The sequence below is a fragment of the Drepanopeziza brunnea genome (assembly GCF_022702325.1).
Source record: "Drepanopeziza brunnea f. sp. 'multigermtubi' strain 214-2 chromosome Unknown ctg11, whole genome shotgun sequence".
NCBI classification, from domain to species: Eukaryota; Fungi; Ascomycota; class Leotiomycetes; order Helotiales; family Drepanopezizaceae; genus Drepanopeziza; species Drepanopeziza brunnea.
The window spans coordinates 2,303,583-2,317,243 of NW_027094074.1; the positions used below are offsets into that span (position 1 = coordinate 2,303,583).

General features: G+C 46.4%; 4 protein-coding genes across 4 annotated transcripts; 1 reads left to right on the top strand and 3 right to left on the bottom strand.

Moving 5' to 3' along the window:
- Nucleotides 1-1,824: 1,824 nt before the first annotated feature.
- On the top strand, nucleotides 1,825-3,843 carry L3040_006778 (uncharacterized protein; the record flags this gene model as incomplete). The annotated part of the gene is made up of 3 exons (XM_007291167.1): nucleotides 1,825-2,224; nucleotides 2,288-3,233; nucleotides 3,291-3,843. The coding sequence occupies 3 exons, from the start codon at nucleotides 1,825-1,827 to the stop codon at nucleotides 3,841-3,843; spliced, it is 1,899 nt and encodes a 632-aa protein (XP_007291229.1).
- Nucleotides 3,844-4,314: 471 nt separating this feature from the next.
- Nucleotides 4,315-4,791, bottom strand: L3040_006779 (uncharacterized protein; the record flags this gene model as incomplete). Its single annotated transcript, XM_066154238.1, has 1 exon — nucleotides 4,315-4,791. The coding sequence occupies one exon, from the start codon at nucleotides 4,789-4,791 to the stop codon at nucleotides 4,315-4,317; it is 477 nt and encodes a 158-aa protein (XP_066011213.1).
- Nucleotides 4,792-5,225: 434 nt separating this feature from the next.
- Nucleotides 5,226-6,577, bottom strand: L3040_006780 (uncharacterized protein; the record flags this gene model as incomplete). Its single annotated transcript, XM_066154239.1, has 5 exons — nucleotides 5,226-5,247; nucleotides 5,421-5,601; nucleotides 5,652-5,799; nucleotides 5,953-6,117; nucleotides 6,185-6,577. The coding sequence occupies 5 exons, from the start codon at nucleotides 6,575-6,577 to the stop codon at nucleotides 5,226-5,228; spliced, it is 909 nt and encodes a 302-aa protein (XP_066011214.1).
- Nucleotides 6,578-7,981: 1,404 nt separating this feature from the next.
- On the bottom strand, nucleotides 7,982-9,500 carry L3040_006781 (uncharacterized protein; the record flags this gene model as incomplete). Its single annotated transcript, XM_066154240.1, has 2 exons — nucleotides 7,982-8,116; nucleotides 8,175-9,500. 2 exons carry the CDS (start codon nucleotides 9,498-9,500, stop codon nucleotides 7,982-7,984), a joined length of 1,461 nt encoding a protein of 486 aa, XP_066011215.1.
- Nucleotides 9,501-13,661: the final 4,161 nt, after the last annotated feature.

Consider the following 13,661-nt stretch of genomic DNA (forward strand, 5'->3'; position numbering starts at 1 on the left):
TTTCGAGTCGATGTTGATTCCGCAGGCCCGGGAAAGAATCCGTCTCGTGATTCCATACACATATTGCCATCACAGGTCACACATTGCCATCACGGGTTATCGAATAATTATGCCCTCTTTAATGCACCTTTCCTTAATGCTACACAGTCCACCTCGTGCCAGCTCGAAGTGCAATCGGTATATGTTGAATCGCACCAAAATACCCGGCTGTAGACCAGCCAAGCTGCTGGGGCTTCCAGAGGCCTGGTCAGCCCGCCGTTCGTACTGCTATCAATAGCGTGCATCTCAATGTTGCCTTGGGCGTTTCTCCTCGTTCATTCCCTCCTGTTATAAGCACTTGATACTGCTTCCTCTTCATTTTCACGTTTCCGTGATGAGTAAGATGTGATTATCTGAGCTGTAATCAGACGAAGCCCGCAGCAGCTCAGCCCATATCGTCCCATCTTCTTTAGAACGATGTCGAGATATGCTATGTGCATGCTTGCTCGGTGGTGCTGGGGCCGCAGAGGCTTCAATGATGGCACAGCATTGGTTGCTTCGATATTCAGCTGCGTTGTGGCACACACACGCACACACACACACCGTTACCACAAGCTACCTCCCTGGCATCCAAAAATACATATTATCAGCCAGCCTTAAGAGTCAGCCTCCGACTGCGTAGCTATTGCGCCCCCGCGTGCAAGGATCTGGATCTTGGATCATGCTCCTGTTGTCAAGTGTCAACCTAGCAAGCGCATTTGTTTTTGTCCTTAGCGAGGAAACTCGGCAAATATCAACACGAGTCATTCATATTATTTATTACTACCTGTTATTACCTGTATGTCATTCGGCTGCCTATACGAAAAGAAAGCACCGGCACTCACACTTTTTTTCTTTTTCCTTAACGAGGCTCATAATCAAAGCTGTCGCGTGGCAGCCCTATAGATTGATCGCTATGAGCCGATGCGCTTGTCAGACTTGCATACGGAGTACCGTCTTACCTCTGCTCGGTCTAGGAGCCAACCGCATCCGCGGTCTTCCCCATCCTTGCTGCTCTCACTTCAGCCTTGTGGGCAGGCCAGGCCGGGGCGGTGGACTCAATATTTGTTTGCTATCGCGAGGATGGATCTGAGAATAGTCGGGATAGTGCCCTGGATTTTGGAAGATTTGAATCCATCTATTTTGAGCCCATTATCAGATTCCGAATCGTCTCGCTTAATCCGAATAGTCGAGCATATAGGATCATCTGGTATACGAAATTGATACTTCTCTGGTGCATCATACCAAATTTTTGGACTTTTGATATTGTCTTAAGTCATTCCAGATATTATTGAGTATCGGGCCGAGGTCTGCCTATTATATCTACATTATAATACAACAAGCCTGCAGCTGAAGTATGCAACCCTTCCAGATTCATGCTTTGAGCTATCCTCACCGCAGCCTTCGCTAGCGGGCGTTGTACCTCCTCGGAATAGTTCCAAGCCAGTACATTGTATCACAAGAGTTGGTGGAGGAAAGGCTGTGTTGTGTTGGCCATGCATCTGATGTGAGCTTCTGCATCTAAGGAAAACTAGACTCATGTTTCGTTGGCAACCAGAAGCAGACGTTCCTGGCTCCGTGTGACCATTGTCCGTATAGTATCACGTATTTCTATATAAGACGCCTCCATTCCCTTTGTCATTAGAGCTTTCGTCCAGACTCTACATCATAGTGGCATAACTTCTCATTCCATCATCGTCACTCGCTATCCTGCTTTCTATCTATGAGGCCTGTCTATCTATCCCCATCACTCCTATACTCAATCTCTTCAACGTCCAGTTGGACCGTGGACGACCGTCATTCAACATGCTCTTTGGTATATCGTTTTCGAGTCTCCTAGTCCTCGGACTTGGACTTGGATCAGCAGCTAAAATCCCAGGGCTAAAGCCTCTCCTGGCTGAAAGAGGCCAACACAACGGTCAAGGCTGGCACAAGGGCAAAGGATGGGGCGACAACCCAAACAGAAACTACCATGGGGGCAAGGATGGAGGATGGAGTAACACCAAGTGCAAAAACTCACCCACTTCAAGAGCCTGTTGGATCCAGGATTACACCGTGGCGACGGATTCTGAGATGCACTGGCCGAAGACGGACAAGACTGTTCGTTACAAGCTGGAGATCACCAACAAGACCTTGTCGCCCGACGGAAGGCCCCGACAAATGCTGGTTGTCAATGGGCAATATCCTGGCCCTGTCATCACTGCTGGTACGTTTCTTGCTCTTTATAAGTGTATATATATTGGGAAATGTTACTGACAAAAATACTTAGACTGGGGTGATATGCTTCAGATCGAGGTTACAAACCACATGCAAGACAATGGAACTTCCATCCACTGGCACGGTTTCACGCAAGTCGGCACCAATACCGAAGATGGTGTGGGCGGCGTCACTGAATGTCCTATCCCGCCTGGAAGCACCCGCACCTACAGGTTCAGGGCGACTCAATTTGGAACGACCTGGTACCACTCGCATTTCTCCAATCAATACGGCGATGGGATTGTTGGAGCGATGGTCATCAACGGGCCATCTTCAGCAGACTACGACGTTGATCTCGGCCCAGTCGCTCTGACCGATTTTTACTATGGCCAGATGACCGAACTCGCGAAGGTTTCGAGGGGAGAGATTGTCATTCCTGGGAAAGTTGGGCCACCGACACCAGATAACGGCTTGATCAACGGAGTCAATATGAACGCGACGAAGACGGGTGGACATTACTTCAACACCACCAATCTCGTTCCCGGAAAAAAGTACAAAATTCGTCTGATCAACACTTCCATCGATAACGCCTTCATGGTGTCTCTCGACTCCCACCAGTTCACCGTCATCCAAGCAGACTTCATCCCCATTGTGCCTTACACCACCGATTGGATCTTCGTCGGTATCGGACAGAGATACGATGTTATCTTCACCGCAGGGGCAAAGCCGGATAACTACTGGCTCCGCGCCGAGGTCCAAAATGGCTGTGGTAACAACGCCAACAATGGACAGATCCTCGCCATCTTCAACTACAAGAATGTCCCACTCAAGATCCCCACGACTGTCACGAACGCAACATACACTCCAGGATGTGTCGACGAGTCCCAGCTCGAGCCCGTCCTGAAGAAGAGCGTCCCGCGATCCGAGTTCGAGAAGGTATACGGCTTCAACGGCACCAGCACGTTGACCGTGGGTCTCACCCAGAACGAACAGCAGATTTTCTTCTGGACCATCAACGGGTAAGCATCTACCTCGCCTCCCTCCTTTGTAACTTGAACCATCTAACGAGGGATCAGAAACTCGATCAACGTCAAGTGGGAGGAGCCCACGCTGCGATACATCGCCGACGGGAACGACGCCTTCAAGGCCCAGAGGGCCCTCGGCATCATCGAGATCCCCCAGGCCGACATCTACACCTTCTGGGTGGTCCAGAACTCGGGCTTCGCCCCCCACCCGATCCACCTCCACGGCCACGACATGTACGTCCTCGGCGTCTCGACCCCCGCCGACCTGCCGGCCCCGGTCAACGGGACGCAGAGCCCGGCCTACTTCAACGCCTCGAACATTGACGCCCTGAACTTCGAGAGCCCGACCCGGCGGGACGTCGTCATGCTGCCGGCCTACGGCTGGCTGGTCGTTGCCTTCGAGACCGACAACCCTGGCGCCTGGTTGATGCATTGCCACATCGCCTGGCATGTCAGCGAGGGGCTGGCGATCCAGTTTTTGGAGAGGGAGAAGGATATCCCCGGGGCGATGATAAATGGGTTGGGCAAGATTGATGAGAACTGCAAGGCGTGGGAGTCGTGGTATAACTCGCGACCGCCGACGAAAGATGACTCGGGGCTGTGAAGATAGAGTGCGGATGCTATAAGCGAGAACTTGGATCGAAGAAGGTGTATAGACTGCATTGCATATATCGCGTCGGAATCTGTTTGTTTGTTTGTTTTTGTTTTTTTCCCACTTTCCTTTTCATTTCTTAGGGGCACGGGAGGGGAGCAAAGTCTGCATGGCATGCATGGCGTTCAACGCATGTACAGATTGATTAGTTTTCGCATGGGAGAGCAGAGGCAGTTAATTTATGAATCAATAGCATTCAATATGATTACAACATGCAGTTCGCACATACAAAGAAGAATACGTTTGATCCATTTCCTCCAAGCCCTATCGAATTTGAATCTCAACAGAGCCCACGTGATCCTCGCCTCCTATATTTCTCCCTCTGCTTCCCCCCCTCCTAATGTAAATAAATCCTTCTCTCCTTTTGGTTTCCTCCCTCTCTCCTCTTCTTCCACTCCTCCCTCATCCTTCCTCCCTGCCCATTCACCTCCTCCCAAACCCCAACAAGAACAAAATCCTCAACCCCAACCCAGCAAACAACGTCCCATAGTTAATCCACTCGTCCGAATTCCACTTCAGCACCTCCCCGAGCGCCAACCGCTCCGGCCAGACCTTCCACGCCGCATAGATGTGGCCGACGTCCGAGCAGACCATGCCCAGGATGACGGTGCACCAGATGCGTCGATCACGCGTGAGCCGCAGCACGATGCCCTCGTTGACAGCGAAGAGCGCGTACAGCGACCCGATGTTGGTCAGCGCCATCTGCAGCACCGGCGAGATGTCGAGGGTCTGCGTCGCTGGGTTGGCGAAGTGCTCGTAGGCCGGCAGGGGAACGGTGCCGCGCAGGAGGCGCTGCGGGTCGAAGAAGGCGAGGTAGGTCCCGGCGAGAGCGCTGAAGGGCTCCCAATAGAGGAAGTAGAGGCGGTAGATGAGAGAGATGTGGGTGAGTTGGGAGGGCATGGTGGATGTTGGCAGTTGCTTTTCTTCTTTTATTTTTTCGCCAATTTTCTTCTCACGAGATGGTTGGAATGTAGAGAGGTAAAATATATTAATGATGTTCTTCTTGTTGTTGGTGATATTTTGGTTATGGTTCTTTTTGCTTTTGTCTTTTGCGGTTATCTCATGGGGGGCATATGAAGACTATTATTGAATAATATACTTCAGGAGAGCTGGGGGAATTTGTGGATCCGACATGAGACGGCGATAAAGTTTCAATGCGTATCGCGTATTGATAAACTCTATCGGCCTTACCGACAATCACAGGGATAGGCATGAGCACATTTTGATCAAAGCCCAGTTTTCTTCCTTTTAATTCGTCAGGATATGCTGGCTCTGCAAATGTCGGGAGCCCGAGGAATTCCGGACCTATACAAGTAAGGTACCTAGTATATGGGTTACGTCTCAGGACCCTTCGGACTGTAAGAGCAGTCAAAGATAAACATAATCATAGGCTTCACCTACCTTGCTTCTCGCCATCGGGAGGCAGAGCTGAGTATGTGCATTCGCTGCAGAAAAAGAAAAGCGGCGAAAGTTTACGGTACAACAAACACCGTACTTCGCTAATAAAAGATACTGGGTAATAAACAAACGTGGAAGAGCCTTTGTTGGACAGGTTGGGGTAGGTGTAGGGGACGTTTAGGCCGATGAGGAGCACGGAAACTATGTAGAATAGGAGGATGCGCCAGAACGCGTTTTTGACAACGCGGAGGAGGTTCTTGATGGGGTTTTGGATCTCGCCTGCTGTGATGGCGATGGATTCCGTGCCGCCATCTGTATCGTGTCAGACAAGTAGAGAAAGGAATGGGTTGTGTGGGCAGTACAGGCGAATGAAGCCGTTACGAAGACGGACGCGAATCCGCCAATTCCCCCTACAAAGGGAGCATCGCCCATGTACCAATTGCTGGCTCCGATGTATCTGTGCTCCGTGTTGCCGCCGCAGTTTACGACGATTCCTAGGATAACGAAGATCTAACTGCAGTCAGTATGTGGATAGCTCTGACGCAGGATAGGAGGACTTTGCTTACGGTAATTGTGACGACTTTTAAAAGGCTCAAGTAGTATTCAAGCCGCAGAAATTTAGTGTCTGGCTAACAGCTGAATGGATATGCATGATCCACTGACTTCACCATATGCTCTGACCGAAAAGATATTCGCGATGACAAGAAAGACCCAGAAGATAAGACTGAGTCCCCAGCTGGGGAAATTCGTCTCCCAGTACCCAAACACAATCTGGAGAGCCACCAAGTCGGCCGCTGTGGAAACGGCATCATTAAGCCAGTAATTCCACTGCATTCCCACAATCATTTCAGAGCAAGGACTCCCGGTCTTTCGACCCGTCTCCTCCAGCACTTACCGTGAGCGCAAACCTCAGAGAATCATCGACATACCTCCCGGCGAAAGTACCGAAAGATCCCGCAATGGGCACATACGCCGCCATCTCTCCCAGCGTGAGCATCGTCAACAACACCATACCCCCTACAATAGCATAGGCGATGAGAATCGAGGCCGGACCGCCTGTCGCGAGCGATTTCCCCGTTCCGAGAAAGAGACCGGTGCCTATTGTGCCGCCGATGGCGATCATCTGCACCTGTCTCGCTGAGAGCTTGCTTGCGAGCTTGTCGGCGACAACGGGATGCTCGCTATGGATACTGAACAGCGGGATGACCTTGTTGCTCTCCGTGCTGTTACCGCCGCCGCGGGTCTCCATATGGCCATCATCGCTGGTCGTCGTTGACGACCTGGCCATGGCGGAGTAATATCGATAAGGATGTTGACGGAGTAGAGGTAGAAGCGAATGATGATAGCTCTTAGGGGAAGGGATTTCTATGAGATCAGATGGTCAGCTCAAGAAATATTGCCAAGAACCACTGCCTTTATTTACGTCTTTGATGGAATATACATCAATCAAAAAGAAGGTTTAGCCTCATAGAAAAAGGAGTTTAAAGTATCCTTTGTTCATGAAGTATGTATGTATGATGCCCTTAGATTTCATATCGTAGCTTCAATTGCGTGCTCGGGATAGAGCATTGCGTGTCTACAATGACACCTGCCTAGTGCTGTACATTCTAGCCATCCAAATCAGGCTTTGGTCACGATGACCAAGCACTTTTAAGAGAGATCCCCAGATTCTCAAGTTTGGCTTTTGCTCCTCTTTTTTTTGGATTATGTTTTTGTAGCCGAAAATGACCCGAAACTAATACGTAGTACCGGTACTTCACCTTGATCACGTCGTATTTTTTCTACCTCGGGCCGTCCGAATTCCATACAACGGGCCGATAATCAGCTGAGTAAGCTGCTTAAGCGTGTATGCATTCTCCCCGGCAAGTCGGGCTGTTGACAGCAGGAATAGCGTTGAAAGGCGGAATATTGATTTACGCGCGATTGGGCACGCAGCAGACTTCAAATATAGTTAGTATTTTGGTCAGCTCACGATAGCTGGTGTCTGTGCTAGAATCGGGAGCAGCTGTTTTAACAGGACTAACAATGTTATAATGCATGAAAGCCTTTTTCGCACCAAAACTAGGGGTCAACACTTTAAAAAAATCCACATTAGCTAGAGTATATTAAGTCCACCTTGGGGAAGTTGTTCATGGTCGATTATTTCCCATGCCTCGAAGAAAGTGGAGTTGTATTTCCCATGTATAAAGCAGCGAGTAGATTTGGCTGGGCGGGCCCACTCAAAAAGTGGGTTGAGGCATGGGAAATACAACTCCACTTTCTTCGAGGCATGGGAAATAATCGACCGTTGTTCATTGACCATTGAGCTTGAATCGACTTATTACGTACTGTAGAGCTACTACGTATATGCATAACATAATGGCAGAAATCGCCCCCTTTTAAAAACTCTCTTCTGGCCTTTCCAAAATTTGCGGAGTTAACTCTAAATATTAAGCGAAAGCCAACTTTCTACACTTTCTGTTTTAGTTAACTTTTTTGAATAATAATGCAGAATAAGACCGGCTCATAATTATGAGCCATTCTTATTTATTTAAAGATGTGTAATTTTCAAAAACAGTGAAAGCTCTCGAATAGACAAGTTTTGGTGTGAAATGAGCCCTTATGCATTGTTTGTTCTAGGTCACTGGAGCAAACCGGTAATGAAGAGCATCAACCCTAAGGGAAAATCTTATATTTCAAACATGTTTATAAATTACAACCGAGGATTTGCGACCCATAAACTATCCCCAGCATCGGAATTCAAACCTCTGAACCCTTGAAACAGTGATTTCGGGTCCCACTTCTTGCGCAATTGACTGTATCTTGCAAACGCAGAATCCGAGATAACCTTCAACATGTATTAGCCAGAGGTCCCTTTCCTTTTCTCGCACACATAGCAAACGTACCTTCTTAACCGGGAACTGGAGGTTGAAGTCGGCCACGTACACACCAAGAGCGACGTGCTTCATGGCGTCGTTCACCTGCGCCAGCCATTGGTGCATCTTGGCATCCTCCCGTGTATCTTTCCAGCAGACCATACTCGCAACGTAGTACTTTTGTGGGAGACTGGCAGCTTGGTGCTTCTCGTCTGGATCGATGTCGGCAAATACAAAACAACCGGTGGACTGCCGGGTTGGCAAATCAACCATGGCTGGCTTGATGGCCTTGATGATCTGCATTACGAGAATTCTCACGTCAGTCAAAGTCTGGGTGAGAATATGGCCTTGCGACCCAAGAGAAGGGCAACTCACCTCGGCTCGAGACCGGGCTGGATCGGTCAAAATACTACCACACTGCCATCTCTCTCCGTTGTCAAGTGGAACCATTCCGTCTTGATCCTTGAACAGATCTCCCCACGTTATATGCCGCGTCTTCTCTGCGGCCGCCAGGTACTTCTTCAAGCGCTCAGGCACCCTCGCTTCGCTATATGCGGCAAGCATCTTCTGGGCTGACTCAAGACTATCAGTATAGGCGGTAGCGGCCAGCGCAATCACGAGTTTTGAGCGATCTTTTATATCTTCCCTATCGGATGGGATGTACTTGTCCGGGTAGAAAGTTACCAATGCGGTGTCGGTGCCCTCCTTCGGTGTTGCATCATTCGCCTGCATCAGGAAGTCCAATATCTCTTCAAATCCATCCGATCCATGGAAGACAAGCTGCGACTGGTAAAGCTGACGCGCAGGAATCGTCCGACCCCAGTATTTGGTTACCACTGCGAAAAAGCCCTGGCCGCTTCCTCGTGCGGCCCAGAAGAGGTCGGCATTCTGTTCCCCGTTACAGATCAGGATGTCCCCATTCGCCGTCACCACTTCGATCTGGAGGATCCAGGACTCGCAAGTCAGGCCCCAACCACGGAAAAACCAGCCCTGACCACCCGCGGCCAGAAAACCACCCAGTGACACGGTGCCCGTATGGCCATGAGGGAAGAACCGACCGATATCAAGCATCGCCTTCGACATCTCGAGGCCATTGCAGCTCGGGCCAAATGTGATTGTTTCTGTACTGGCATCATAGATGATTTCGTGATTGACGTTCTGCATGTCCAGAAGAATGCCATCTTGGAGCATACCTGACGCGGTCCATTGATGCCCTCCTGAACGGACGCCAACTTTCGTACCTGCTTGTGAAGCTTTCTTCATGGCTGCCGCAACATCCTCAACACAAGACGGGATGAGAATCTCGGCGGGGTATCGATTTGGAATGAAGCCGTTGTGATATCGCTTTCGCATCATCTCATAATGAATGCTATCTCTCCGACAAGCTTCTATCCCTGAAGGAACGCTTTGTCGAGACATGGTAGGTATTTTCTAAAGTGATGTGTGGATGATCTGTCCAAGCTAGTCGAAAAGGGATTCCAAACGAAGCAAGAGTTGTTTCTGTGAGTGACCTTACTGAAGCAATATTAGAACCTGTATTGGAACCTGGATTGAAGCAAGTGTATCATGGCCACGATGTAGGTGCCCGGTCATGGATGATCGAAAATATGTTTATATCTGATTCTGAGTGGGGTACATGATAGTACCCCACTTCCCCAAGTTTCCCCAGGTTCCCAAGCCTGCACAATACAAGGGCAAGGATTACCTTATATGTCAGGCGAGTTGAGTGTCTGCGCAATCCTGATTCATTATGGTTGATCTTCCACAGGGTTAGACGAGGTCCTTTTCGGCGGCCTTCCGCAAGCTCCGGGGCCAGGGACCTCGCTTTACTACTATCCCCTGTAAAAGGCTGCCTTCCGAGGCCTTGAGTATCAACGCTATATTACTTCGTATATGAAATACCTTTGAAAATCATACAAAGAGGATGTGAAGGTTCCAGCTTCGCCGCAAGCTCAAACTTACGGCCTTCCGCAAGCTACGGAGTAAGTATCGGTTTGGTATTATCGACCCGGTTTGCTTTAGAGATGGGCATGTTTCCCTTAGCGAAGCATGTTTCTAAGGATCCCCAACTCCTGTAACGAACTGTGTATATTCTGACCTTAGTATACAAGTGAGGAGAGGAAGAAGAAGCTGGAAGCTCCAGGAGACTTATGTATATCGATTTGCTTACATTGTCCCACGCTAACTGGTAGTCCCGCAATTAAGCGACTCCATAGCTACTCTTCTCTAGTGTGGGGTCTGAGTTGTGAAGCTACTGCTCAACTGATAAAAAGGTCGCCTGAAAGAAAGAAAATCAAAAATCAAAAGAAGATCTAGCTAAAAGATAGACGGAGCTTACAAGCTCCAAACAAGCAAGCAAGGCAAAAAGGAATTGACAGGAGCAAGTCAGCGCCAGTAAGCTGCAACGAGCCTCCTAAAGTGGCAATAGCCAATAGCCCTTAAGGCAGAGTGCAAGGTAGGTCCGCCTGCCGTCGCATAGACTCACCAACTTAAACCTCCACCCTTTAAGAGCAGCCCAAACAAAATAATTAACGCAATTGAGATAAGCGTCCCGTTCCTTATACTGCTTTCCTCCCCCTTGAAAGCGCTAATACGGTTTTGAAGCTTCAATCAGCCTCCAGCAGCGCGAAGGCTACGGCCAAACCCACTTTTCCGCCGTATGCGAGCGGCTCCAATCCCTTAGCAACCTCCCCTTAAGTTGCCTTTCCTCGGCGGTTATACGTCCAGGGTATTTGGACCTGTCCTCGCTAGCAGGAGCTCCATTATTCTTCCATTGGCACTCCAAGCTTGCCTTTAGCGTTTCGTAGCTAGGCATAGAAAAAGGTTCCTTAACAGTACACGCACCTCGGGAAGGGCGAACGCAGGTTCGCCCTTCCCGAGATGATTTTATTTCGCGCGTAAAAAATTAAAGAAAATCGCCTCGCATCGCGGCGACGCTTTTAATACTATTTAGAGTCACGCCGAGGCGCTAGCTCAATCACGTGACCTTTTTTTTTCTTAATTAAATTTTTTTTCGAAAAAATATTTTCGACTTTAGTAATTATTTAGCGTCTTTATACTATCACGTGATATTTTTAAATAACGAAAACCTTTTAAGATTTTTCTTTTATTTAATAAAGCACTAATAATTATAGAGAGAATATTCAAAGCTTATTATTTTCTACTTAGCTAATAGATATTATAATTAACGTTAAGTTTTTTATTATCGCCCTTCCCGAGATACGCGATTTTGAAAGCTATTATTCATCAAATCACGTAAGACTTGTTTGATAAGTAGCTAATACTTAGTTCTATACGTCACGTGAAAAAAAGTTTATATTCTGTAAAAGGGTTGTAATTAAATAAAAATAATACGATATTTTGCGTGCTTTTTCAGTGTCGCCCTTCCCGAGATACGCGATTTTAAAAGCTATTATTTATCAAATCACGTGGGAACTTCTTTATTAAATAGCTAATATTTGGTTTTATACGTCACGTGAAAAAAAGTATTTATTTTATAAAAGCGTTTTAATGAAATAAAAATAATACGATATTTTACCTGCATTTTTAATGTCGCCCTTCCCGAGATACGCGATTTTAAAAGCTATTATTAATCAAATCACGTAGGACTTGTTTGATAAGCAGCTAATACATATTTCTATACGTCACGTGAAAAAAAATATTTATTTTATAAAAGCGTTTTTATTAAAAAATAATAATACGATATTTTGCGTGCTTTTTTAGTGTCGCCCTTCCCGAGATACGCGATTTTAAAAGCTATTATTCATCAAATCACGTGGGACTTGTTTGATAAGCAGCTAATACATAGTTCTATACGTCACGTGAAAAAAAATATTTATTTTATAAAAGCGTTTTTATTAAAAAAAAATAATACGATATTTTGCGTGCTTTTTTAATGTCGCCCTTCCCGAGATACGCGATTTTAAAGGCTATTATCTATTAAATCACGTGGGAACTTCTTTATTAAATAGCTAATATTTGGTTTTATACGTCACGTGAAAAAAAGTATTTATTTTATAAAAGCGTTTTTATTAAAGAAAAATAATACGATATTTTGCGTGCCTTTTTAGTATCGCCCTTCCCGAGATACGCGATTTAAAAGCTATTATTAATTAAATCACGTGGGACTTGTTTGATGAGCAGTTAATACATAGTTTCATACGTCACGTGAAAAAAAGTATTTATTTTATAAAAGCATTTTAATTAAATAAAAATAATACGATATTTTACCTGCTTTTTTAGTGTCGCCCTTCCCGAGATACGCGATTTTGAAAGCTATTATTCATCAAATCACGTGGGACTTGTTTGATAAGCAGCTAATACATAGTTCTATACGTCACGTAAAAAAAAATATTTATTTTATAAAATTTAAATAAAAATAATACGATATTTTACGTGCTTTTTTATTATCGCCCTTCTCGAGATACGCGATTTTAAAAGCTATTATTCATCAAATCACGTGGGATTTGTTTGATAAGCAGCTAATACATAGTTCTATACGTCACGTGAAAAAAAATATTTATTTTATAAAAGCGTTTTTATTAAAGAAAAATAATACGATATTTTGCGTGCCTTTTTAGTATCGCCTAGGCTGCTCCATGGGGTGGGGGCCCCACGGGGTTTTCCTCCCTATTCGCCCCATGGGGCCTTGGCCGATGGGGGATTTTTTTTTTAAAGCCCCATAGGGAGGATTTTTTTAAGTGAAATTACCCACGGGGGATGGGGAAACCCCATGGGTTTAAAGTGGGGCTAGTTATAAGTCACGTTACTTGAAAAGATTTAACTTGCACGTGCTTGCCGAGCTCTTGAATTAAAGCTAAGTATATTATAATTGTCGGTATATCCATATCGACCTTAGCTAGCTAGTAGTAGTAGTAGTAGTGGTTGGGGAAGCTCACTCGTGAACCATGGTTCACGGGCCACTTAGCATGCCTCGCTTAGCATGTCAGCAGTCAAGGGACCCTTAACTTGATAAGTAGACCTATTAGTTAGCTAGTGCACGTGATTCCTTTTAGTCCTATAAAAGGAATCAGCTCTTTTGAATCTTAAAAAGCAGATAGAATTCAGATACTTTATCAATCGAGTGTTTTGCAATTGCAAGTACTTTAACGACTTTACGAAGTTACGAATATATTCTTAATCGCTTGAAAGCAATCTAACACTGATCAGTGGTTGATTTACTACTAAGTGATCAATCATAAAGAAGCTAAGAATACTCTATAGCGAAGATACCTTTTAATACTGTCGGTATATCCATATCGACCTTAGCTAGCTAGTAGTAGTAGTAGTAGTAGTTGGGGAAGCTCACCCGTGAACCATGGTTCACGGGCCACTTGGCATGCCTCGCTTAGCATGCCAGCAGTCAAGGGACCCCCAACTTGACAAGTAGACCTATTAGTTAGCTAGTGCACGTGATTCCTTCTAGTTCTATAGAAGGAATCAACTCCCTTAAATCTTAGAGAGCAGACAGAATTCAGATACCTTATCAACCGAGTGTTTTGCAATTGCAAGTACTTT